The sequence below is a fragment of the Vigna angularis genome, chromosome 9, assembly GCF_016808095.1.
Source record: "Vigna angularis cultivar LongXiaoDou No.4 chromosome 9, ASM1680809v1, whole genome shotgun sequence".
Taxonomy (NCBI): domain Eukaryota; kingdom Viridiplantae; phylum Streptophyta; class Magnoliopsida; order Fabales; family Fabaceae; genus Vigna; species Vigna angularis.
In genome coordinates, this window is record NC_068978.1 from 6345911 (window position 1) to 6372784 (window position 26874).

The following is a 26874-nucleotide window of genomic DNA, read 5'->3' on the forward strand; positions in this document are numbered from 1 at the left end:
TCAATTCATAATATTAAAGCTTTAATAATTTTTTCTTCATTTCCTAGGAATCAATCTCTCTTTTTTTTCACTATTTTAACTTTCTAATAAAAATCTCTTATGATAATTCATAATCACATTAAATTATATCATTAAGACTATCACACCAAATCAAAATTATATAACATAAATACATAACAACAAATAAAAAAAACATATAAACACCATTTATTATATTAATAAATCTGTATAGTCATTTGATATTAATAAAGTTTGATCAAAATAATAAAATCATATTTAAACCAAATTGACGAAGGAAACATGGAACTGATTTTAGAACTTTGGTTTTTCCTTTACTTTCCTATATATTAAAGAAAAAGAAAAAAAAGAAAAAAGACATGTAATGGATGTGAGACAAATTCTTCTGGTTACCCACAGGATATTTTCCAGAAACAACCATCCTTCCTTACATTCTATACCTTGTTAATTTATTTGTTGCACAACATATTGCCCATTATCAATAGCATTCTCGAACTGAAACTGTGAACACTACTGAAATCACTGCCATATTCTATATATCAGAATCAGATGTTGCATTCCCAGTGTCACCACTTTCTCTTCCCACTCTCACTCTCATCCACACTCACACACCATAAACCCCCTCACTCCCTTCTTCCACCCATTCATCACAAACGCACCATTCTCCACTCCGTTTCAGTTTCAGCCCTTCCTCCTTGGCTAGCTCAACTCGCTGATGCCGCAGATGTTAACACAGAGGGACCAATTGAGCTACCCCTGTCTTCCACCCCTTCCATCTTCGCCACCGACGACGAGCCTTCTCCCATTCAAGTCGCTTCCAGTATTCTCCTTACTGGTGCCATCTCCGTCTTCCTATTTCGCGCCCTCCGCCGCAGAGCTCAACGTGTCAAACAAGCCGTAAGCGCACCCTTCCCTCTTCTTTCTTTTTCATTCTAAGTTTCTGGGTAAGAAAATAATTGTCTTTTTTAGGATAATATGTTTTGTATAGCTGTCTGTTGTCAGTTGAGTTTCGATTTGACTTCGGAGCATGTGGTATGCAAAGTTTCCATTTGTTTTTTGCTTGAAAAAATTAAAAATGTCACTTTGACTACTTATAAAGTAGTTATTATAATATATAATTGTATGAGAATGGAAGTGTGCATTTCAATTAAATTATAGATATTGGAGATTATATGGACAAAATAGAGTATATAACATTTGATAAATAGTGGGAATTTTGTTAGTTTTTTGGGATTGAGTTAACAAAGTTCAAATTCTTATATAGTATCGGAATATATTTGAGTTGTTGGGCATATCGGACCATGTCCAGTTTTACAAATTTCATGTTATAAGGAATGCTCAGTTTTTTTGTATGAAGGGGTGTGTTAGAGATTCTATATTAATTAGTGATATGGTTAGAATAATGTACAGAAGTGGTGAATATGTGAGTTAGTCTTTTAGGTTGATTTAGGCTCAAACCCAAATTCTAATACTAGAAAGAAAAAAAATGATCTTTTAATAAAAGGTTATTTGATTTGTGCAAACTACTCTCGGCATTTTCAATGGCTGTAGGATAATGTGCCAAGTTTTGATTTTCTTCATAAATGTTTTGGTGAAAAGTGATTTCAGATAAGATTTTTTGTTTTAAAACATGATATTGGATGTGTTGGGTTGTTTTTGTTGTTATGCAAAGTTGAATTTTGGAGTGATATTACTTATCTGTGATGTTATGTTGCTGTATGTGTAAATGGGTTTTGTGCTTTTAGCAATTCAGGTCTTCAGGAGTGAAGTCACTCAAGGAAGAAGCATTGGATAGCTTGAAGGCCTTGGGGTCAGCTTCTGTAGATGCTAAGGGTCCACCTTCACCTGTTCAGACATTGCTTGGGGGAGTATCTGCTGGAGTTATTGCTCTTATTCTCTATAAGTTTGCCAGTACCATAGAGGGAACTCTAAACCGACAAACAATTTCAGATAACTACTCTGTATGTCTCCCTTCCCTGTATTTGGTCTTCTTGTTGTGCAGCATGTTAGTTGAAAACTTGGAATTATATAATACCGTGTCTTTTTACTAATCTAACCAAAGAAAAGGTCAAAGTTTGAACACTTTATTTCATATATATTGTATATTTGAAGTTATATTTCGTCTTTAAATATTGAAATTTTATTACAAATTATAACTCACAATTCTAAAATCAGCTTTGCAATTACAATTTGAATCTCGATTTGATAAGCTTGGATCTGATAGATAAGAATTTGAATCTTGTTACTATTCTTAATTATGATTATTGTATAATTAGAATGGAAGGGTGCTTCGTCTCTTGATAGTTTTCTTGGTTACTAGGCTAGAGTAATTTTTCTGAACAATTGTTCATTGGATGGCTTATCATTCTACTTTAGCTACAATTCTGGAGGCTCCAAAACACTAATGGAAAAAGATTGAAAAGTAAGCATTTCAGTTGAAGAAACAAAGAGTTGCTTCGGTAACATGAATCCATTTTTCAAAGGAATATGCATGTACTTTGATTGATGGAATGTCCTTCAGGGGCAGAAATAACTAGCTGTGTTTCTTTCACCAATTAAGAACGCTTCAAGTTTCTTATAACTTCTAATGTTTTAATATTTTTATTATCTTAGAATTTCTAATGTTTTGTCCTTTAATATATTGTATAGGAATATGTTTATGTTAAGTCGTTATTGCCTGATGTTATGACAGTTTCATTGAAGTTTGTAACATTCTTCATTCTTACATGGATATTTCTTGTTGATTCACAAACTTCATAATTATTCTGTATCATTGATGACATATTGAATATACCTAAAGTTATGGCTTCTGGGAGTTTGATTGAAGTTTTCAACATTGTTTATCCTCTACTTACATGGCTATTTAATGTTGATTTGTATTAATTCATGGTTATTTTGTATCATTGATGAACATATATTCAATACTTGACTGTGATGATTGGAATACTCCATTGTAGTGAAGTTGAATAATCATTCGAGATTAGTAAGGAAATATATTCCCAGCTTGAAACTAGAGATTCTGCTAAATATGCTTGAATCTACTTATAATGAGTCTTGGAACTGGATAATTCCGTGTTTCTTGTCAAACAGTTACCTGATTCTGAAATACATACTTATAAGATAGTTGTGTTTTTTATTTTCACAAATACGCTAGTAAGTACAGAGAGTAGAAATTGAATGGGAGAAATGGATAAAACTAAGAATTTATTCTTTCATTTTAATGCGTTCCTGGAACTGTATAGAAACTTCAATCTTTGATACTCTTCACTGGAGTATCCTGGGGAAGCTATTAAGAAAAAAATTACAATTACATCATTTGTTGGAAACGAAGTTATCAACTTTTACAAGTATGTCTACTGTTATCGTGATCATAAGTTGGCTATATATCTTAGCACTCATCTACGTACAAGAATATTTCTCACACGATCAATTTTAGCTGAGGTATTGCCTATGATTGTGGTAATGGATCACATTAAGTATAGTATTTTGACAAAGACAATTGCAATTTTCTGTGTACACAATAACCACCTTTACCTTATGTCATATTCATTCATAGAATTGCTGTGTCATATTCATTCATAGTAGATAACAATGTCAACAGAACAGAGGTTCAAGTTATTTATATCTTGAAATTGTATTATTTTCAGGTCCGCCAGATAACTATCACTGTAAGGTAGCTTCAATCACCTTTTTCTAATTGAGACACTTCTGTTCTTTTTTTAAAGCACCTGACATGAGAATCACGTGGCAATTTTTTACAGGACAATAGTGAATGGTTTGACATATCTTGCAACATTTGTTTTTGGCCTAAATTCCCTTGGTTTATTCCTATATTCTGGCCAGCTTGCCATCAAATCCATTATGGGAGGAGATTCAACTGAAAAGGAAACTGAAAGTAAAAGTACTGAACAGTCAAATTCATCAAAGTTGTCCGTTGAGAATCCCACAGATAACACTGAATTGAGTGGCAGGAAGGAAGAACAAAGTTCAAATGATGCACAGTAGTTATTAGGTGTAAATATAGTGAATATATAATGGAGATCAACAAATTTTATCCACTTGTAAAAGTATATATCCTTTTACTTTTGAGAGTAATTGAGTTGGCAAGTGATCTTCAATGCAATTGCTAGTCTTAAATGTTGAATTTTTTGATAGATTTATGGAAGCTACATACTCCTGTTCTCTCCTTTATCCATTACATTTGCCAAAATTTTCAATTTTCTTTTTATAGGAAGAAGCTGAGAACTTGAGGCGACTCAGTCCATCCAATGCACCATCAGACAAATATACTATTTCCATTTGCTGCTTCCATGTTTCTGTGGCCTTTACTAAAAGATTAAGCTTTACTATCATCAACTAAAGCCATTATTGCTATTTTGCTCTATAACTGCCTGCTCCAACAAATGCAATACTTCACTGTGCATTGTAGCACTCTTGCCTATTCTCCTCTGCCACTTAATCAAGTTAACAAAGTGCTTCCCATTGGAACCTTTGCAGTGCATATGCATGAGTCGTGTCTGGAGCTAAGGCATGTCTTGACTCCAAGTTGCATGCAAGGTAAAGGTAATATCTGAATGAAACCAAGAACAAAAATCCAACACTTTTCTCTGCCTTGGACCTGTAGTAAAAAGCCACTAAAAAAGCTTGTTGTGAACTTGGAAGATCAGCTTTGAGTACACTTAGTTGGAGATGCTTATGTTTGTGATTCATAATTGTGCACAATCATAAAAGTGACTAGTGTTTTGAATGATGAATATCAAATGAATAAAACATAGTGTAGACCTTCTGAAGGATGTAAAACCAAGTGTAAACTACTAGTGAAAATTTTGTAAATGTGAGTAATTTTTATGTGTGTTTTCAGATGTAATTTTGCTGCGTGTAACACAAACCACATCAACATAAATATCTTAGAGACAAGATAGGATGAGTTTAATTTATTTAACTTTACATATTGTTAGAAGCTTGCTATTTGGATTATTACGTTTGAGGGGTCAATTACTTCCCTGAGTTTTTTGTAACGTCCCTCAATATAAGATTTTAAAGAATAATCAATATCTTATTTAAAGTTAGAGATAATGCAAAACAAAAAGTCCATATAAAAAAAACAATAAATTAGTATTAATTTGTTTTCTTTAATTTTTAAAATATGAAAATATATAAAAAGAATTATAATTTATAAAGGTATACATATTTTGGTAATTTTTGCCATGACATTATGTATTTACAAAACTTGGGTCGTACTATTTTTTTTCTATATAAATAGTGAAAAATATTTGTATTTTCACTAAAAAGTAGTACTTGTTCTTACTTTTATTGTTGTATGTAACATCCCAAAAATACAGTAATAAAACCATATAATAGAATAATTACGATTAATAATAACACAGGTCAGTTTTAACATTTAAAAGAGTGTACTACAGTGGCCGAACGGCCTTACAAGAACTACAACTTAACTGTACAATAAAAACAGTATTTGACCGAACGGTTTACAAAATCAACACCGAGCGGTCATACAAAACTTAAAGAAACAGGTGAACGAACGGTCACCTAACCAAAATGCCAATTACAAGCCGAACATCCTATTGTTCGGTTTTCACCTCGACTTCGACTAAGTTCTCTTCCTCCAAATATTGCTCTTCCAACGCCTCTTCCAATAACGCGTCTCCTTTTGCTCACATCCACACGGATGATCATTGCAAAGACAAGGACGGACGTACAAACGAGACAACACAAGGAAAAACACAGGGTAAGCTTATGTAATTTAATTCAAGTAATAACATACATTTTCATATGCAAGCACAGTTAAATACATTCCAATAAACAATTCAATCAAAACCCTGATACTAGACCGACTGTCCGGATTGTATGAATTCCGTGTAGCTACGACGTTCGTGCACTCGGGTGATGTAGTAACTGGAATTCTCATCAGCTGTCACCCGAGGTTAGTCCGTTCCGTCCAAAGTACCCCTAAGGACTAGGACCTCCTGTCGTTCCCACACATGACGTACCCCCTCTACGTGAGGACGAGTACTCACGGAACATCAGGATGAATCGTCAGCCAAGCTTTGTCCACATTCATACTTTACGATATCAATATTCATCCAAGAGTGGTTCCTCCCTGGAACGCTCATTCAACTTCACATCATTTCATTCCTATCACATTCTCTTATTATTTCATTCATAGTCATTCTCAATTCCATCTTTCATTATCACTATTCTCAAATTCATCTTTATTACCAATAAGTTAGATTTCATCTTTGTTCAAAAGTTTATGACGACACCAAATACCGAACCTTTTATCCTTACTCAAAACGAGGACGAACGCTTGGAATGAGACAGGGAGGTCTCCAGTTCCAGAATAGAGTAAGACCGATTACAATAATATACGCTATATGACGAACGTTATTTACCACGTGAATCAGTTGAATGAACTGACTCTCGTGAGTTCAAACCCACACTAAAAGAATAGAGTAAGTACGTAGGCTCTAGGCCGGATCCAAATGAATATAGACACATCAAGACGTTAAAGAATCATATTTATAATAATTCAATTACAGAAACCTAATGCTCGTCAATGACCGAACACGGTAAAAGGATTTACTGGATTTGGACAAACGCTATTTTTCATCAATATAGATTATATAAGAATCGAATACGAGCGCTTGGTGTAAGACCGAACACTACTTAGTACGAGCGCTTGGTGTAAGACCGAGCACTACTAATCTTAGAGTACAAGATTTGATATATTACTTTATCAAGGGATATACGGATACAACTATGCTTGGTCGAACGCTCAAACATAGTATTACCACACGAGGACGCATCGTTCTCAACTAGGGTTCTCTCCAAATGAAAGAATCTCATTTTTGTTTACCAGGAAAACCGAACGGTCAATGACCGTTCAGTAATGAACGTATTTTTTTTCATATAAAACTTTCATACCAGTATTATTTCTTTCCAACAATCATTTCTTAATATATATACTTTCATAACTTTATACATTCCTATCAGATTTAACTTTCATACTTCATACAATTCATATCACATAAATCTCATATAACTCATACATCATACATAACTCAACCATCATGTCAGTATTCATACTTGATACATACATTCACTCATTCAGCAACATGCATTCATTTTCAACAAGCGTACAACAACATACAATTAAATTAGATAAGCTTCCCTTACCTCTAGTGTGAACGTACGTCCTTCAGAATAAATCTCACTTCACGGAATTAAGATTTCTTCTACTCTCAACGCTCAACCAAACTCTTCCAAACTAAACCAAACAGTAAGAAACCAAGATAACTTAGACTACACCCTCGTATGAAACCAAAACGTGGTTTGCATGTAACAAAAGAACGAACGACTAAGGGGAGAAGACTTACCAGCTAAAACTGGAAACTCAATCGGTTCAAGATGAAGCTTGGGACGCCGGGAATGCTTCCACGGTGCCTGAACGGTGATCGGAGTAGAGAAGGGTGAGTTACAGTAGAGAGAGAAGGGAGGGTTTTCTAGAGAGAAGAAGGAGGAAAATGAAAGATCAGATTTTGGAAAGAGAGTGCATGCAGAAGAGAGTGAGCAGGGTTTCCAGGAAAATTATTTTTGTTTACCCCACGCCCAAACGGTCGTACACTCTCCTGTCGACACCTGTCATCCACTAACTGATTTTCGAAACTTCCATTCTTGACACCTGGCGTTAGCGCATCAAAGTTTGGATGCGTTTTTAATGAGTCTGAACAGGAGGTTTTGGGTTCGTTTTTCGAGATCTGACATTGTACTAACAAAATGAATGAGCAAATATCTTTTTCCACTACAAATAACCATTCATTCAAGTTTTTCATATAAAATATTAAAATTGTTCAACAGTTAAGATCTAATTCTATTGAAAAACTGGAGAGAATCTTAGAAAAATATCTAGAGGGATATAATAATCTATTGAAACTTAATGCACCAACATACATTATGGAGATCAAATTATTCCCAGAAATTACCCTTAAATAATTCTTTATATTATGTGTATGTGTATCGGTGTATTAATTTTAATAATCAAACTTTTAAATATTTTTCGTAATAATTTATCCCTGATGCACATCAAGTTTTAGATCAATCAGACATTAATAATTAGATAATCTTATCATGCATATATTTATATTTTAAACCCATATATATTCAAGAAAAATCAAATTGTTAAAAAAAAACGTTTTGCAAATTCTATATAACTTTTATAAATCCAACCTTGCACTAAAAGTTCTTGTAAAAGAGTCAATATTATTTTGTAAATTGTTTTAAAAAAATTATTCAATACTTATTAAATAAACTCAGTTGAACATACAATATCTTAAAAGTATGAGTGAATATATAATTATATGATTACATATTTATCTAACATTATTAAATTTGTTTTTAAACTAAAATTTAGTATATATGACCATTAAATTGATTTACATATATTTATAATTACATTCTTTACAATTAGTTATTGAAAATGTTGAAAAGAACAACTTCATCAATAATAATGAGACCAAATCATCCTTTCTCTGTCAGTAAAAAGAGTATATATCAGTTAAAACTAAGATTTTTTTTTTTACAAAAATAAAAGTCTAGAATAAACAAATATCAACTATATAATTAAAATAAAAACAAATTAAAAAGATCTCAAAATTATCTCAGATGAAGCTACTAGAAGTTTGAAAATTGTACTACACTCTCCATAGAATGGTACTCCCATTGTTGTTGTAGTTTGTGTAAAATCTCTGGAAGTTTGTGAGCCACACAATTTAAGACCATGAAACCTTAACTCAATCTCATCAGCCGAGTCTCATCTTCATTCTCCACGTGTCATGCTCTCACTGGTAGTGTTCCAATATCCTCACCACGTCAGCACCTCCACCAAATTGCACCTACCAACAACACCACAGAGTTTCCACTCAAACCAGATAGATCAACACTCAACACCTTCACAAGGAAACAAAACAACCACCATCAACCAACCCTTTGAGCTTCCACCTCTCATGGTAGCACTACTTTATACTCTCTTCCTCTGAGTGTCTCACTACAGAGTTTCTGATACCATGGAGGCTCTCAATGCTGCAGCTTTGACCCCTCTGTCTGTGCTTTCTGATACAAAGACAACAAGAAAACAACCTCCAGTTTCTTCATGCAAAGCTTCAAGCTTTTCCACCTTTACCGACAAGAAACCAACGTTGCTGCAAAGTTGCTTATCAAAAAGTCTTCATGGAGGATTGTTTCTTGCAGCTTCAATTATGAGTGGTGATGTTGCCTCAGCTTTGACGTACGAGGAGGCACTGGGGCAAACTTTGAGTCTCCCCGGTACTGGAGACTTTGATGTGAACGGTTTTGTGGAGAGTGCTACTGGCTTTGCAACTGAGAACCCTGTAATTGTTGCTGGGGGAGTGGCCATTCTGGCACTGCCATTGGTTTTGTCTCAGGTTTTTAAGAAGCCTAAGGCGTGGGGTGTTGAGTCTGCTAAGAATGCATATGCAAAACTTGGGGCTGATGAGAATGCTCAGTTGCTTGATATCAGAGCTCTAGTGGAGATTAGGCAAGTGGGGTTCCCAGATGTTGGGGGTCTGAGGAAGAAGGCAGTGTCGATTGCTTATAAGGGTGATGATAAGCCAGGGTTCCTTAAGAAGCTTGCATTGAAGTTTAAGGAACCACAGAATACCACATTGTTTATTCTGGACAAGTAAGAGTAACACAGAACAATTTCATCTCCAATTTTTTTGTATTTGTTGTTATAGTCAATTTCATTATATGACCTATTAATTGATGAGAAAAACCCAAGTCCCACTTTGAGTATAGATAGTACATGATAAGAACCTATAAGGTAGAGCTTATAAGTCACCAATTATTTTGCAAGTCAATCTTGTGAGGATAAGTTGGGTCTAAAATGTATGATTAGGTTATCTCATTTTGTGAAGAAATCTGATTAACATTGAACGGTAGCTGTGTTGTTTTATCATGACTATGGGATATTCCTTATTGCACTTTGAAAAATGAGTTTTGTGAGGAGGAACTAGACACAAAATCTAAGGTTAGATCATCCCAATTTTGTTACTAATGGTGCGGGGACTGAAATTCCTACCAGCATTCAAAGGTTGTTGTGTTATTTTACCAAGAATATTTGCTTTTTCTTATTGCACTTTTCAAGAAAAGTTTCTTGAAGCTGATTGAGTGAACTTGTGATGGAAGCCAGATTTGATGGGAACTCTGAACTGGTTGCAGAGTTGGTTACTGTTAATGGATTTAAAGCTGCTTATGCAATTAAGGATGGTGCAGAAGGACCGAGAGGATGGAAGGTATTTCCTTTCCCTTTTCATTTTGCTGTTTTATAGTTATAACTTTTGAATTTAAAATGTCAGTTGTTTTCTACTGTTTAGTGTTCTGACACGGAATGGAATTCTGCAGAGTAGTGGTCTTCCTTGGTTAGCACCAAAGAAGACATTGAGTTTGGATAATCTCACGGATGCTATATCTGAAGTAATTGGAGTAAGTATCTTGATTTTATCTAATTGTAATTGTTATTCTCAATGCTGAAGCACGAGCAAATACTACTATTGCTTTTCATATTGTAAACTAGTATGCATTTTCTCTGTTTAGTTTAATAATACATATAGGGTATTTAAATTGTTTTTGGGAGAAGTAAAAGTTTGATCTTTCAAATTGAGAATTTTAGTTTGCAAGAAAGGAAACTGACCAATCAGGGAAAATGAAAAATGAATTATTAACTGGACTTGCTGATTAGAAAAAAAAAGATGAGAATGAGATATTGTTTTTCAAGAATATGGTGATTGATCCATTTATATGTGCTTGATTTGAAAATAAATAGATTTTTGTTCCTGATCTTGTTAGAGTATTTCTCTGTGTTTCTAATTAATGGAGGATCACTGCAGGATTCATCTGATGGTGTTGCAGTTACTCTTGGGATTGCTGCAGCAGCTGCTGGACTGAGCCTGTTAGCTTTTTCTGAGGTTAATCCTGAGTTATCACTGACAATTTATTCTCTTTTCTCAAAAAGAAATAATTTTGACTTTATTAACCTAACTTACTTGTTTATGATGTTTTTCTGTTTGTAGATAGAATCAATTCTCCAAGTTGTAGGATCAGCTGCACTTGTTCAATTTGCAAGCAAGAAGCTTTTATTTGCTGAGGTAAGTATGTTTTTCAAAGCAGAATGCAATTTTTTCCCTCTATGTTTTTTATTAATTATCATAATCAATTATTTGAATAATTCACCTTTGGTTATTGGAGGCAAGCATTGTTTTTTGCATATCTGTGCTTCAACTTTGTAATTCCTCCTTCTAATGACCTTATTGTGACGTTATATCAAATATCAACATCAGATATTTCCCTTCAAGGAATGAGGCTTTTTTCTAATGATATCGTCAAAATGTGAGAATTTAAACAGGGTAAATAAGTAAAAGAAATAATCATCATTATAAGGCCTTGGTTCTCCCAACACTGTTATAATCTCAATTATAATAGTATTATGTTTGTAACAGTTAGGTTCTTCCAACGTTGTTATCGTATTTGTGTTACTCTGGAGTCAGGACTCCTATGTTCAAAATCCAATTTTGAAGAACATTTTCCCTCTTATCTGCATTGGTTTTGAGAACTGTTACTAGAGCATGCAAAGCTGTAGAATGTAGCATTGTTCTTTTGGGTAATTTTCTGTTCACATAACATTGCTGTATACTATGAATTTCCACTAAAGTGGATAATGATGATCAAAGAGAATTAGAATATAAAACAAAATACAATTTTCTTTCTTGATGATGCTTAAATTACACTGCCTTCCCCTCTTATCTAAATAATTGAATCCATTTTCCTTAAGAGATCAATGTGGCAGTGTTTTAGTTTCTCTAATGAAAACTAGTCTATCAATGATGTTGAGATGAGCAAAAGAAATTAATGATGGTGAGAAACTATGAACAAGCTTGTCAGTATTTTTCTTTTCTATTTAAGTCACTGATAACTAATTCTCAACATTGTATTATCAATTTTTGGACTTCAACAAATGCAATGATGCTTCACACACTAGTACTATCAACGCTGAAATTTCACTCAAAATCATTGTTTGTCTTCTGAAGTCATAGTTCATAGTAGGATTTCAAAACTGGTGGCTGATAATGTTGAAAGTCACAAGATGGGGACAGGAGTATGATATATACAGTAATATATTATGAGTATAGTTGCATTCAGGAATTTGTAAATTCTGGCTTTGGTTGAAAATTGAGGCTGAACATTGCATACCAATCAAAGAAGTTTCATTGGTCATCATACCCTTCTTTTCTGGTTTCTTGTCAATTATATGGATAAAATCTCAAGCTTATTTTTCTCTCTATATTGATGGCAGGACCGAAAGCAAACCGTGAAACAACTTGATGAGTTCTTGAACACCAAAGTTGCCCCTAAAGAACTTGTTGATGAAATAAAGGTACTTGAGTTTTATTGATCTATATCATAATAAACTAGCTGTAAATATGCTGTGATGCATTTTGGAGTACAAATTTTGGAGCTGTAATTGAGAAATATTATATCTGTTCCTGAAAGTATATCATGCATGATCTGCGAACCTTTTTATCCCTCTTCCTCTGACCTTGTTCTCTTTGAATTGAATTGCTGGGGACACTAGGACATTGGAAAGGCTCTTCTGCCAGCCTCTACCAGTAAGGCTCTTCCTGCTCCAGCAGACAAAAGTTCTGAGCTTGCTACAGCTGACAGCACTGCACAGACAGCAGTAGCTACTCCAGTGACCAATGATGCAGTAGCTCCTGCAGTAAACTCAGTGCCCAAAGCTGAAATCAAGGAAGAATCACTTCCTGTGCCACCAAGGCCACTTTCACCATACCCATATGTGATTTCTTACTTTCCTGCTCTACTAGTTTTTCACTTTCTGTGCTGATTACTCATGCTTGTGGTTGCCAATTTTCTTACAACTTCGTTTTTTCCATGTATATTCTCTTCTTTTGAAAGTTGCTACTAACACATTTTTCCTAGCACTCTTTTGAACATACTATTATTGGTTGAAATCTTCTGGAAAATCAAAATATTTTGCTTGTGTCATTCTACTGCCCTCACTCATGATTTCATAGTTTCTAATACATCTGAATAGAGCAGGCATTGCTTTTTTACAGAAGTAGGTGTTGGAATCAAGTAATTGCATGATAATCAAATGTCACACTGCATTTTTGTAGTCACAAATAAACCTCATTTGGAACATATATGGTGAATTTTCTGTATACTGCATACTTCTGACAGTTTTCTCTCTGTTTTTCTTGAATTGCAGTATCCAGATTTCAAGCCTCCAACATCTCCTACCCCATCACAGCCCTAGAACTCCACTTCTTTTAATCTTGAACAGAATTCCATAGAAGGCAAATCAATTGTCCAGCATGTATGAAGAGGTGAACAATAAATACTACAGTCTATAATCCTATCAGAAAGTCATGCATCTTGATTTGCAGATAAGATCCATGACATAAGTTGCATAATTTTTTTTCAGTCTGTTATGATTATCCTTCCACTTGTGCTACTTGGTACACTTCTTTTGTAGTTGATGGATGTGTTGTAGAGATAGCTGCCAAAGTAAACATTGTAGTGTTTTAAGATTTAGTATATAACATTCAATCCTTCACTTCTGGTCCAAGCAAATAAGATTTCATGTTTTCAATTCTCCCTTTGAACTGATTCATCTGTTGTCATTATTGTAAAGAGTTTCATCCATCTTCAACTTTAGAACTCATTTGATCATGAACAAAATTAGTCTTTAATATGCAATTCTTTCATAGTGTAACAATTTAATTTCATGATTTTTTAGTAAAAAAAATATGAAACCAAGTGAAAATATTCTATCAACAAAATCATGTCTAAATAAAAAAATTGTTTTGATGACCATTATATTGATTTTAAATATTTACTAAATTTAATAATGTAAAAACCAAAGAGATCAACAAAATGTACAACATTATGAATATAAATAATATAAATAGATTTAATGCACTGATAGTTTTAGAAAACATTCATATTCTTTGTCAATATATTATATTAAACCCTTTAGATGTAATTTTTTAAAGCAATTTTGTCCGAAATTAATATATGAAAAAAAAAATCAAACTAGAATTCAAGAGATTTTATTATAGCACAATGCTCAACAAAAATAACTAAATTTAATAGTGTTTATAAACATAAACTTTAAAAGTAACTGCTGTTTATATTAAGTAGTAGTAAATTACCAAATAAAAAAAAAGATTAACAGCTTTTTTTCTTTCACATTATTCTTCTTGTAAATTTGATTCCAACTTGTACACTAATATAACACTTTTTTTCCTTCTTTCATGTATTCCTATATTATATTCATATTCATCTTCCTCTCCTATAAAAAATCTTATTAAATTATATATAAAGGAAGTCGTAAACTTTTTTTATTGCATTTATAATTTTAGATTTTTTCTTTGCAGGACAATATAAAAAGTTGTCATTTGTAACTCTTCTATTTGTATATATTATCGAAAGAATTATAGAATATATTATAGATTATAAATATACATTATACATTATAGATTCCATTTGTATGTATTATAGATTATCAATATGTCCAAAATGGACATATATTAAAACATTTCTTTTATTGATTTATTTCTCAGAATTATTATCCTTTTCATATTCTCACATTCTTTAATTAAAAACTAGAAAATTTTCCTCATCTCAACTAGTGTGAAGCTTCGTTCTAAAGTTTTTTCTTTTCTTAATATAATAAAACCATAACTAATGCATTTTAGTGTTACAAACAGAAATGATAAAAATATCTTTACTCACATATATTTATAAATAAAATTTGTGACAAATAAACCGACATTTATTATATGTAAATATATTTATCTGTTTATAAATAGACTGAGAGTGATATCATACTATTTATATATTATATTATTAATTACAAAAAGTTAAAATTAAAATTTAATTTATATTTTATTAAGTTAAATTTAATAAAATTTAACTTTAATTTAATTTAATTTAATTTATATTATATATACTTATAATTTTATTTATATTTTATTTTAAAATTTTATCAAATATATTTTTTAGATATTTATGAATATTCACATATTTTAAAATAATTATAAATATCTTTTAAACTGATGGCATTATCTATACCTAACTCAATCTATTAACATTTTTTAACTATGAATATCTTGTGCTAATTTGAAAAAATAATATTCCAATTTTTCTCCTATTCATATGATCATTTGCTACATTATCCATAACACATATCTAATAGTGTTTCTTAACAATTAAATGACATATTAATCACGAATTAAAATTACATGTTTAATAAATAAAAATATAATAATTTTTTCATTAAAACAAAAATTACGTATTCTTGAAATGATTGGATAAAACTGATGATTTTAAAGGTAAACAATTATTATTGTAATTTGTTAATGTACATTTATGTTATTTACATTAACAATGACTAATGAATCTCATACACATTTATCATATACATCCATTTTTTAAGAATACGGTAGTGAAAAGTTACACATTATTTTAAGATGATCATAATAATTTTTTTAATACTATCTTCTAATTTTTGTTTATCACATAATTAAAAAATAATCACTTGATTAAATTGTTATTTTACTGTTTCCAATTTTTGTTTCGCAAATTTTGTCTTTTGTTTTATTTTATTTTTTATTCTTAGATTAACTTAATAATAATTTAAGACATGATAAAAGTGATTTAATCATATTAACAAAATTTATAAGTAATGTAATTACTTTAAAAATCACATGCAAATATTATTATAGATAATCATTTTAATTTAAATAAATATTAAAATGAAATAAACAATTATTTAAATATTAAACAATGAGATAATTATTTTAGTTAAAAAACTTTTAAATTTATATAAACGTTAATTTATTAATCTTATAGTTGTAATTTTTAATTCTGACCTTATCCAAATTAATAATTTGCCAAAATTAAACTAAAAAGTTAGAAAAATAATAATTTAAACTTTATGTTAGTAAGTGAGATAACGGTAATATTGAAGTAGGGATAGTTTGGGAAACGAATAAAATGGAGGCAAAATGCTACATTTTGAAATTTCAGAAAATGCAGAAAATGAAACCGGAAACTGAATCCGAAGAGTGAAGTTTCGATTTCTTCAGAGTTTGTTCCTTGTGTTCCATGGCGAGAGTGAAGCACACGCCAGCTTCGCGCAAAGTTGGTATGTCTGAAAATCAACGCCTCCCTTTTTTTTTCTCACTTTTCAAAACCAAACCCTGATTTTCTTCCCTATTCAATTTCGAAGGTAAAGGTAAAGCCAAAAGCGCTTCCACGTCCACTCCACCGTCACAGCAATCGGTAACTCTCTCCCTCTCTCTCTGCGTTTCGATCTGCGAAATCCCTAATTTGACCTTTGTTTTCTGTAATTGTGATTGAAGCCTGTGACTAGAAGTAATAGTAGGGCTCAACAAAAGGAGCCGCAGGGTACGTGAAAAACCGCATTCTTAGTTTTAGTTGAGCTGTGGTTGTAATTATTGTGCTGATTATTTTGGTGTTCTGATGGTTCATCATCATTTGTTGAAAATTTCAAAAAGAAGCAGCAGCAGCGCCACAGACGCAGGGAAAGATGAAAAAGCGCAGTAAGCCAGGAACAGCGGCGCTTCGCGAGATACGTCGTTTTCAGAGAAGTTGTGAGCTTCTTATTCCGGCTGCCCCCTTTATCAGATGTGTAAGTTTTTCTGCAACCATCACTATTTGCTCTTAGGTGGAGATTAGCCCATTTTTGTGTCGCTTGTACTAGGAAATTTAATAAACAGTGATAATGTGATGTTAGTTTCGGGTATGCTGCTTTGCTTATTTGATGGATTGTATATGCAAAAAACACTAGTTACAATTAAGCAATTGTGTTAGTATATATTTGCTGGACAGTTAGCAGAGTTAGTTCTCTGTATTCACCACTGCTGTAAATATCTGAATCTGAAATCAATGTTCAATATCTGGTTTTCATAAGGACAAAAATTGATACAGTTCTTTTGGTAATGTTTTTTAATTAGAATTAGATTTTCATTCTAGTAATTTGTGCAAGGTTTGCATCTAAAATTTATGATTTTCATAATTCTTCACTTGCAGCTTCTCCCACTCTAATTAACACTAAGTAAATTACTTGGGTGTAAAACTGGACATCATAGTTTGGTTGCTAATTAACAGTAAGTAAATTACTTGGGTGTAGGAATGAGTATCATAGTTTGTTTGCCGTTTTGTTATTTTTAGTAGGAATATTTTTTTAACTTTTGCCCCTTGTTGACTGATGGAAGTGCTTGAAGAACATGCTTTGTATGGAATCATGATTATGTCATTAATTAAGATTTGTTGTCATAGCATCAAGGACCTTATTTGGCTGAATTAAATCTTGTGAGAAGTTTGTTCACGCTGTTTTGACAATGTATGTTTGGCTGTAGGTCAAACAAATTACACATCAATTCTCTACGGAGGTGTCTCGCTGGACGCCTGAAGCTGTGATAGCACTGCAGGAGGTATGCAACTTATTCCATGTGCATTTTAGTTATTACTAGGGTGCTAGAGTGTTTCGAATTTTCAATTCATCTAATTAGAACACAAAGGCTGTTTTTAATAAAAACAAAAATTTATGTTAAAAGTAAATTTGTTTTAACACAACTTCTTCCCGACCTTGTGTCAATTTGTTGCTGGTTGAACTGTTTAAATTTTTATACTTAAAATAATGTGTTATTAGATTCTACTGCAGTCAATTTTATTTTATTTTGTAAATTTATTTTATTTGTGTGTCTTTTACATGGTTTTAAACTTTGAAAATCTGTCCAATATTACCGAATCTGCTTAGAAAAAGAAAAGCATTGATTTGTGATAATTGAGGATTTATAAATTCAATGTATAACTATAAATCAAGATGCTCTAGTTAGTTGCATTCTTAATGAAATGAGAATAATAATAAGTAACTTGTTAAGAGTTGTTATTTCATCACATCAGACTTCCAAGTGATAAATGTTTGATTACAAATCTCTGTTTTTAACCTTTTCTTTATATTATAAAAATTAAGGCATCAACTATGCAAGGTCCCTTTGTTTTAATAAATCCTTACGAATTCAACAGGCATAGCTGGAGTTTTTTTTTTTTTTTTTTTTTTTTTCTATTTACTGGGTGTATGGAGGAAAAGGTCAGGGAGGCTCCACAGGGAGAGGGGAAGTGCAAAAGGGTGCAGTGTCTCAGAACTCTTCAAACTAACTTGTCTCCAAGGGTGTTTATTAATTGAGATCAAAGAGAATGTAGACTATTTTTAACCAACATTTAAGAATCTGAACTTCAGGGAGGGTGAATGGAGAAGGGTTTTAGTTATCTCTGGGGTTGAACAGCATATGCACACGTAAGTTGCAATGTATGCTTTTTTAGATAGAAAGTAATATTTTTTTTGTTCTCTTATTATTGCATTCATGTAATCAATTCTGGAATACTTTTTCAACATGACTATCACATTGGAAAAGAAAGGGGATATTATAAAATCAAAATAGATTATGGAATGATTAGGGGTTGTCAACTCTATGCTTGGATTATTGTTATTCTTAACGATGGAGGAAAGGGGAAGGGAAGCGTGTGTAAATTTTCAATATTATTTGAAGTAAATAAACTTACTAGGTTGTAAATTACAATTTTATTTTCAAACCAAATCTATTTCATCTACTCCCAAGTTTGAGGGAAACAAAAAGAAGAGTTTAAGCATAAGTGCTTCCTTCTCGTTTCCTATGCAGCGAATACTTGTATTTCTCCCCTCTCAAAGTTCCTTGACATCAAAACTCACTCTTGATCACCCATCCACACCTTTTAACGTGTCTCACCAATTGTTTGCTACATTTACATCTCTCCGATATGTTTTTATGTTTTTGGATGCCTTGTATCAAGTCCTTGTCAATAGCGCTGCTATGGTCGTGATTTGTTTTAAAATGCTTGTCATTGATTTAGAATCATTTATTCATTTTCACCTGTTGTTGTCATTTTTAACCAAATTTTCATAAAACATGACCATTTCATTATTTGGAATTTATATAACCATACTGCAGGCAGCTGAGGAATGTCTGGTTCACTTGTTTGAAGATGGAATGCTATGTGCAATTCACGCTAGACGTGTTACACTTAGTAAGTTGATATAATTTTTTTAAATTCTTAACCAGATTTTCCGTGAATCTAATCATCCATGAATTTGGCTTTCATAGATTCTATATACTTGCTTTTATTGGTGATAAATGTATGTTTTTTCTGTTACATATAAATTAATTGTTTTATTACTTTATTAGTTACACTTAAAAGGATATTCTATCGTCTGTATGATGGAGTAAATGCTAGAAGAAAAAAATCATGGTGCTGTACTGGCTGGGAAAATTTTACATTTTTTTTATTAAAAGAAAATATGCATTGTTTTAATTGGTGTGTATATTTATAAAGAATGCTACATATGCTGAATTCAGAAAGTGATAAACATAGCGGAGAGTATATTACCTCTGGTCATGTATGCGTTTGCAGAACCCTCCTTCCCATATCACAAAATGTTGCCTCTGTTCCTCATCTCTCATGCGGCTATTCCTTTTTTTACCTTGGTTGACCCATTTTACTTCCTTTAGAATTTCCGATTCCCATTTTCTCTTTTTTATTTTTTTAATAATTTTTCCTTTACTTTTAATATTTTTATTTCATTACTGCGTTTTTATAGCTTATAGATTAACGGTGACTATGTGAGTAAACTGACTAATTATTTATGATGAATTTCTTTAATTATTTTTTGTTCGTGTAGAAACATGTTGTATAATTTAAGCTTGTAATAATAATAATAACAATAACATCAATATTTAAAATAGCATTCATCCCACAGAGTTGGTCGCATCTTGTTATCAAAGATTGATCACTATGCAATGATCCTTCTTGCTGTTTATTTATTGGTTTATGTTTTCCCCCCATGTGAGAGTATTTTTGAGTTCTTTTTCTTTTTGCTATCTCAGTGACAAAGGATATTCAGTTGGCTAGGAGGCTTGGAGTAATAGGAAGGCCTTGGTGAATGTACAATGACATTAGTGCTTTTGTCTGTAAATCCTGCTGCCAAATTAGACTGATTATTTGGTATTATATATTATTAGGAAATATAATGTAACTCATTTTGTAGTTTAAACAACAATGATAGAATTCAGATTGAGAAACAACCCTTATAGAATGGTTTCTACCATGACTTTAAATTGATGAGTCACGTAGTGGTGTAAAATTGTAGCAATTAAATGTTTCAAGGTATTTCCATTTATAAGGTTATAATTTCATTATTTTTTTTTAATTTGGACCTAATTTTAGGTTTTAAATGACTTACAATCCATGAGTTATTCTGCTAAATTACATTCCAGGTTAAAAACAAAATTAATTTTGTGTTCAATCATATTTTAAGTTTATATTTAAGATAAAACATTCAAACAATATAAATAATTCAATCATAAATCTAAAATACCGTTTAATATATATAAAAATAAATAAATTAAGAGAACCATATTTAAAGTTTGAGACCAAATTATATTAAAATTAAAAAAAAACAAATTATAAATTTATGGCAAAATTTAAATATTAAAAATATATTTAATTTATAAAAAATAGCAAAAAGAAAAAAATCATGAGTTATAATTCTAACGTAGTTATAATGAAAAACCTCATAATTTTAAAATGATATAAATATTTTATATTGCATCGACTGAATAAAAAGATGTTGTGGAATGTTTAGAAAACCTTGGAGCTTATAATGTTTCATGCTGAAATGAAGCTAAAGTGCATGCATCTTTCTTCTAAGAAAAGTAGCATGAAAAGTTGTATATTATACATGGACATATTTATTACATCATTGACTTTAACTCGTTCCGTAACAAAGGTGTTTCCTTATCTTTCATAGATTCCATACTTGAAATATGATCGATAGACCTAAAATGTGGTTAACATGCTCCTTCTTATCAATTCAACTTCTGGTCCATTTTCAAATCAATACACTAATTCCTTGTTATAAGCTTGTATTTTGTACCATATGGACCGGCCGGTCTGAAAGCAGTCTCGAGACTTAGATAATCATCAATGTTTCTTCCATTTTTTACTCCTGACAGTATGGACGGACGACTGTTTACATAGATATTCATCTCACAAACTGTGTAACTCGACCGTCTGTTCCTCCCCTGGTGAATGATGCTGGTTTACCATACGGGCGGGGATCAAGACGGGCCGATTGATAAATCACGACGTTAAGACGAAGATTAAGGTAAATAAGGATTAGAGCTATTGGGCTGGAATTGGATCGTGATTAACTTTTCACTAATCCCAAGTCCATAGCAGCAAAAACTATAAATATAGGTCAGAGGTAAGTGGTAGACAGGTTGCATTTATTACGCATTCATTATTGTTTCATCAAATCGCGAACAGTTTCCGACTTTGGCATATTTTGACAGATAAAAATGTTTCGGTTATTTAGGGCTAAGTTACCAAATGCCTCCGCACTTTGTCCTCTTGTTTACTTGTCGTTCGGTTTTGCTACAAACTCCATTGTCCATTTCTTACAAACATAAAATATATATATATATATATATATATATATATATATATATATATATATATATATATATATATGAGATTGTTATTAAGTGAATCCAAATTAAAATCACATGTATTAAACATTGAGTACTACTATTTTATAGATTAAATAATACATTATAAATATAATTAAAATATACTAAAATATCATATACGGATTTGTGTTGGATACAGATATATGACCCAAGTTGAAGTATCAATATATCGTAATCCAATAATTTCACACCATTTCAAAAACTTTTCAATAATTTTCGATAAAAACATAAATATATTATGTGAAAACAAAATTTGAAAAATAAAAATTTAAAACGTAATAATATGGTAATACTCACAGAAAATAAATTAAAATCTTATTAGTTCTCCGAGCAGAAATGACCTAATGTATCTTTTATTGCAATAGTTATCTTTTTCTCAAAAATAAAAGCATAAATTAGACTTTAGGTGAGAAAAAAAATATATTAAGCTCGTGTTATATTATAAAACATGGAGGCATTAGTAACATAATAGCATTAATATGAATTTGATACTTTCAAATTAAAATGTGACATATTTTTAGTATTTCTCTCTGGCTCAAAATATGTCATTTTATAATTTATTTTATTTACAAAAAATAAACGCATTTAGTTTCTTTGTTTGTTTATTTTTTTATTTTAAAAAATGCACGTTATCTAACAAAAACACTTTGACAAATTCTTGATAAAAGAATGGTGGTCTATATAATAGATATGTTTTTTTTTTCACATGCATATTCATTTATAGATAAATATTTGTGAATAATATGTGAGAAAAATTTCCATCATTTATTAGCCGGTACAGAAATTTAAAATTAAAAAAATTATAGAAATGCAAGGAAGTGACTAATAATTAATTTGAATCTTTCATCACTTCTTTCTTCATTAATCTTTTGAAAGTTTCGACTGGTTTGACTATGGCCTGTGTTCACACTTCATACACGTGTCCATTTGTCTTTTTCTATGTGTACAAAGCATGGTTATCATTCATGAAATTCTGATCTTGAATATAAAAGAAAATATCTTAATTCTTCATCACAAATAAAAATAAATTTCAACCAATTTTATATTATTTAATGAGATTATTTCGAAATTATATTTAATTTAATTATTTTAATTAAACATAAAATATTTCAGCTAAAAAAAATATATGGGCTGCTTTTAGTCTACCAAAGAATTTCAATTTAAATGTATTAAAGTAATTGAATAGTAGAAGCAAACCAAATTCGTAACACTGATTCTATGAAAACAATTTCATTGCTATTTTTGTAAAATAATTTTGATCTTTAAAATAGAATAAAACAAAAAAAAAAGTATAAAATAAGGATAATCAAGCATAAAAAAAAACAATTATATTATCTTAAATGATAATCATAAAAGTGATAAAAGAAAATCTGAGTGTAAAGTGATAGCAAATAAAAAATTAATAAATAACATCAACATAAAGCGAAATGTATTGCAAGAAAAATCAATTGAAGAGTTAAAATAAACATGAAATATAAAAAAAAAACAAAAAAAATAGGATAAGTTTGTATACCAAGTCCATAAAGGCTGTAATGATAAATACAAATATTACTATTTCTTTTTATCATTCTATTTTTAGTTCACTGATATTTGGTACAGTGTATTTATTGGAGCCATTGTATTTCTTTTACACATTTTTTGTAACAAATGTAACATCCCGTAATCTCATATTTAATAATTTATAATTGATATATGTAGCATTACATTTAGGGTAACATCTCTTAATCTCACACTTGATAATTCATAGTTGATATATATATATATATATATATATATATATTAAACTCAGATTTCAACTATAAACTCATAAATATAACTTGAATTCTTCTAATTTATTCTTCTATTTCTTTCTTCATTGGCACTGAATCAGACGACATTCCTCCATCTACTCCCGTATAACGAATTATACAATCATTGCACATACACAAACACAAACAAGTAGGGTGAGCTAACATGCAACCAATCATTTATAAAACATGCCTAATCACTTTGATACACTCAACAAACCTCATATAATAATTATGTCAGACACCCTCATACCATCATACAACAATCGTATCATAGATACTCATACCATCATACAATCGCATCATAGATACTCATCCATTTCTTAGATACACTCAACAAACCTCATAATAATTATCTCAGACACCCTCATGCCATCATACAACAATCGCATCATAGATACTCATACCATCATACAACAATCGCATCATAGATACTCATACCATCATACAAAAATCGCATCATAGATACTCATAACACAATACCACAATTACTAATAGACACTCATCCCACAATACTTAATAGACACTCGTTCCACAATACTCAATAAACACTCATTCCACAACACCCAATAGACACTCATTCCACAATACCCAATAGACACTCATTCCGATGATATGTTGATGAGCGGTCACGGGAGGTTATGCACTTGTGATGCCTTCTACTTCCTCTTACAAATACACTTCCAAAATACTCCATACCATCCACAAGGTTAGTCCTCAACATTATGTCCAAAACCGGCACATAGACCAGGACCTCCTGCCCCTCTCACTACATAACTCATCCTTCTCTACTTGAGACTGGATGATTATTAGAGTATCAGGATAACCTCCAACTACAGGACCCTCAACATCAACATATACACAAATACCATATCATTACTGAATCTCTCCGCGAGACTCATACCATACTCATATTCCTCAACTCACATTATACCCTTATAAAATCTCCCCAATATACTGATATCATGTTCAGATGCATAAATTCAAATCCAATATAATAAAATCCAATCATCGCAAAAATCATACAAAATGAATATATCACAATAAATTAACAATACTAAAATATCACCATAAATGGTCATCGGAAAAGAATCAAATGTTTGACGAATCAAACTCACCATAAACGCCAGTACATATGACTAGTCACAATAAATTAATAATACTAAAATATCACCATAAATGGTCACCGGAGAAGAATCAAATGTTTGACGAATCAAACTCACCATAAACGCCAGTACATATGACCAGGGCTGCTCTATGATCAGGGATGTACCAACTCCGGTTTTTAAGATTCCTCTATCCTACCATCACAATTATAATTCATAATTACATATCTACCACAATAACATGAATTCATTAGACATTTTCTTTCCAACGAGATATATTGCACAATAATTTAACAGTACATAATCTGTTCAACCAGAGTTAAGTTAAAAACTTGTTGAGTAGACTTCCAGGAAAGAGAGGCGTGTCACAATGGACAACTTAAGTACCAAGTCTTTCCTTAGCCAAAGTGTTCCTCAACTAGTTTTAACAAATTTCTTATTTACAGATTCAAAACAACAACATATAATTTTAGCACAGAAATTCACTATAGATAGATATACAGTAAGCACCTATGTTTTTCATTAACAGTATTCACACAAAATTTCAAGACATGAATAGTAATAAAACAATACTAAATCATAATATAAAAGCTTAGAAATGTTAGCTCCCCTACCTCTATTCCAGACTTAATCTCTTGCTCAGAATTTGTTTCCCCGAAAACCCTCCAGAACCTATACTCTTCTTGCAACTAAAAATTTCTTCCTAACTCTTTCTTCTCTATTTCTCAAGCTTTCTCACTTGATTCTTCCTCTCTTTGTGCAGAATAGCCTCCCCTCTCATGGCTATTTATAGTCCAAAAATTTTACTATTCACCAATTTTTAATATTATTTATTATTTTAATATTATTTATTATATTAATATTTTAATCACTACTTAACATATTGGATCCCTCAATAAGTCTTAAAATCTGAGTGTTTTATCCACTATCAATATTTTTATTTTTTATTTTTTATTTTTTTTTGAAATCCCCACAATTTTCTACCATTTAAGTTACCAAAATTTCTTATTTAGCTTTCCACATTTTATAAACTTATTATATTTTTCATTTACAAAGAAATTTATTACTACTAGTAATAAAATTGTTACTATTAAGGTAAATATTTTTTATGGGTCTATAACAAAGATAAATAATAATAATTCATTGAATTAAGTTATTTAATTATAATATAAATTAAATTATTGAATAAAAAATGAATGATAGGATAGGAGTAAAAAAATATGAAATGTGGACTAAGCATGTTTCTTTTAATCATATAAAACATTTCTTTTTCATCATATATTTAATATATTGTCCATTTTGTAAACTGGAATTTTCATCACAATGGAAGAAAGAATATCTTACACTTTAACTTGTAAACAATATCTAGTAAATATGATAAAAAAATAATAATTTTATAAATATATTAAAATATAATTAGTTTTATCCTCATATATTCCTAACTTTTAATTTTACAAAAATTTAAAAGATAAATATATATTTAACCAAAGAATCAATATCATTTATAACGAGAATGAATGCGCATAAATGATTGAAAAGAGATTTCTACTCTATAGAAAGAAAAGTGAGGGTTAAGAAAAAAGTTACCATGAGGTGGAAGACAAAACGTAACGCGTTTTTAGGTTTCAGTGAGAAATAAAGAAGGCAAAAACATGATAACATATAAAACATACATTAATGATGTTCCCTGCTCTCACTTTCCACAACATAACCTAGTAATTTCATTGTGGAAATTTTGCAACCCAACCTTCCACTGTATTATTATTGTTGTTGTTTTTGTTGACAACTATGGTGGAAACATGTACATATAATAAAACAATATTCTTTGGTCTGATTTGAATTCCACATTTTCTTTCAAATCGGCTTTGGATCTCTGTTTGTTCAACGTCATGATAGTCAAAGCTACATCAAAATCAAACCACCAAAAGCTCTTGTAATATCTTTCCTTTCATTAGTGGCGAAATTTACATGTAAGTACGTGGATCATTGGTTTCAACCCAACCATTTCCTTTTTCTGTTCATTGTGCTGTCAATATCATATCCTCACCACATCATAATACTGTTTCCAAATATGTTACACTGTTTTTAAATATTAAACTAACATGTGGCTATAACTGTTTTGTTCACTTCGTTGAATTTTCTTCTAAATTAAATTATTTTAATTTTCATATAAATAATGATGTTGAGACATTAAAATAAGAATTAAGTATATTTTTAACTTTTAAATTTTTATATAAAATTAATTTTTTTATGTCT

At 31.0% G+C, this 26874-nt stretch overlaps 3 protein-coding genes across 6 annotated transcripts; all 3 read left to right on the forward strand.

Moving 5' to 3' along the window:
- Positions 1-419: 419 nt before the first annotated feature.
- Positions 420-4209, forward strand: LOC108318890 (uncharacterized). 2 transcript variants are annotated; one of them, XM_017549873.2, is made up of 4 exons: positions 420-915; positions 1764-1979; positions 3666-3691; positions 3780-4209. In XM_017549873.2, exons 1-4 carry the CDS (start codon positions 568-570, stop codon positions 4021-4023), a joined length of 834 nt encoding a protein of 277 aa, XP_017405362.1. In that variant the 5' UTR covers positions 420-567; the 3' UTR covers positions 4024-4209. The 2 variants fall into 2 exon arrangements, with proteins under 2 accessions (XP_017405362.1, XP_017405363.1); XM_017549874.2 differs by having other exon boundaries at positions 592-915; positions 1772-1979.
- Positions 4210-8937: 4728 nt separating this feature from the next.
- Positions 8938-13720, forward strand: LOC108318905 (rhodanese-like domain-containing protein 4, chloroplastic). The gene is made up of 8 exons (XM_017549894.2): positions 8938-9733; positions 10244-10346; positions 10456-10536; positions 10941-11018; positions 11124-11198; positions 12404-12484; positions 12683-12904; positions 13337-13720. The coding sequence occupies exons 1-8, from the start codon at positions 9099-9101 to the stop codon at positions 13382-13384; spliced, it is 1323 nt and encodes a 440-aa protein (XP_017405383.1). The 5' UTR covers positions 8938-9098; the 3' UTR covers positions 13385-13720.
- A 2430-nt stretch (positions 13721-16150) lies between these two features.
- Positions 16151-20313, forward strand: LOC108318891 (histone H3-like centromeric protein cnp1). Of its 3 annotated transcripts, none has more exons than XM_017549875.2 (7): positions 16151-16279; positions 16364-16416; positions 16497-16542; positions 16653-16786; positions 17517-17591; positions 19149-19224; positions 20082-20313. In XM_017549875.2, exons 1-7 carry the CDS (start codon positions 16240-16242, stop codon positions 20135-20137), a joined length of 480 nt encoding a protein of 159 aa, XP_017405364.1. In that variant the 5' UTR covers positions 16151-16239; the 3' UTR covers positions 20138-20313. The 3 variants fall into 3 exon arrangements, with proteins under 3 accessions (XP_017405364.1, XP_017405365.1, XP_017405366.1); XM_017549876.2 differs by having other exon boundaries at positions 16656-16786; XM_017549877.2 differs by having other exon boundaries at positions 16659-16786.
- The last annotated feature ends 6561 nt before the right edge of the window (positions 20314-26874 follow it).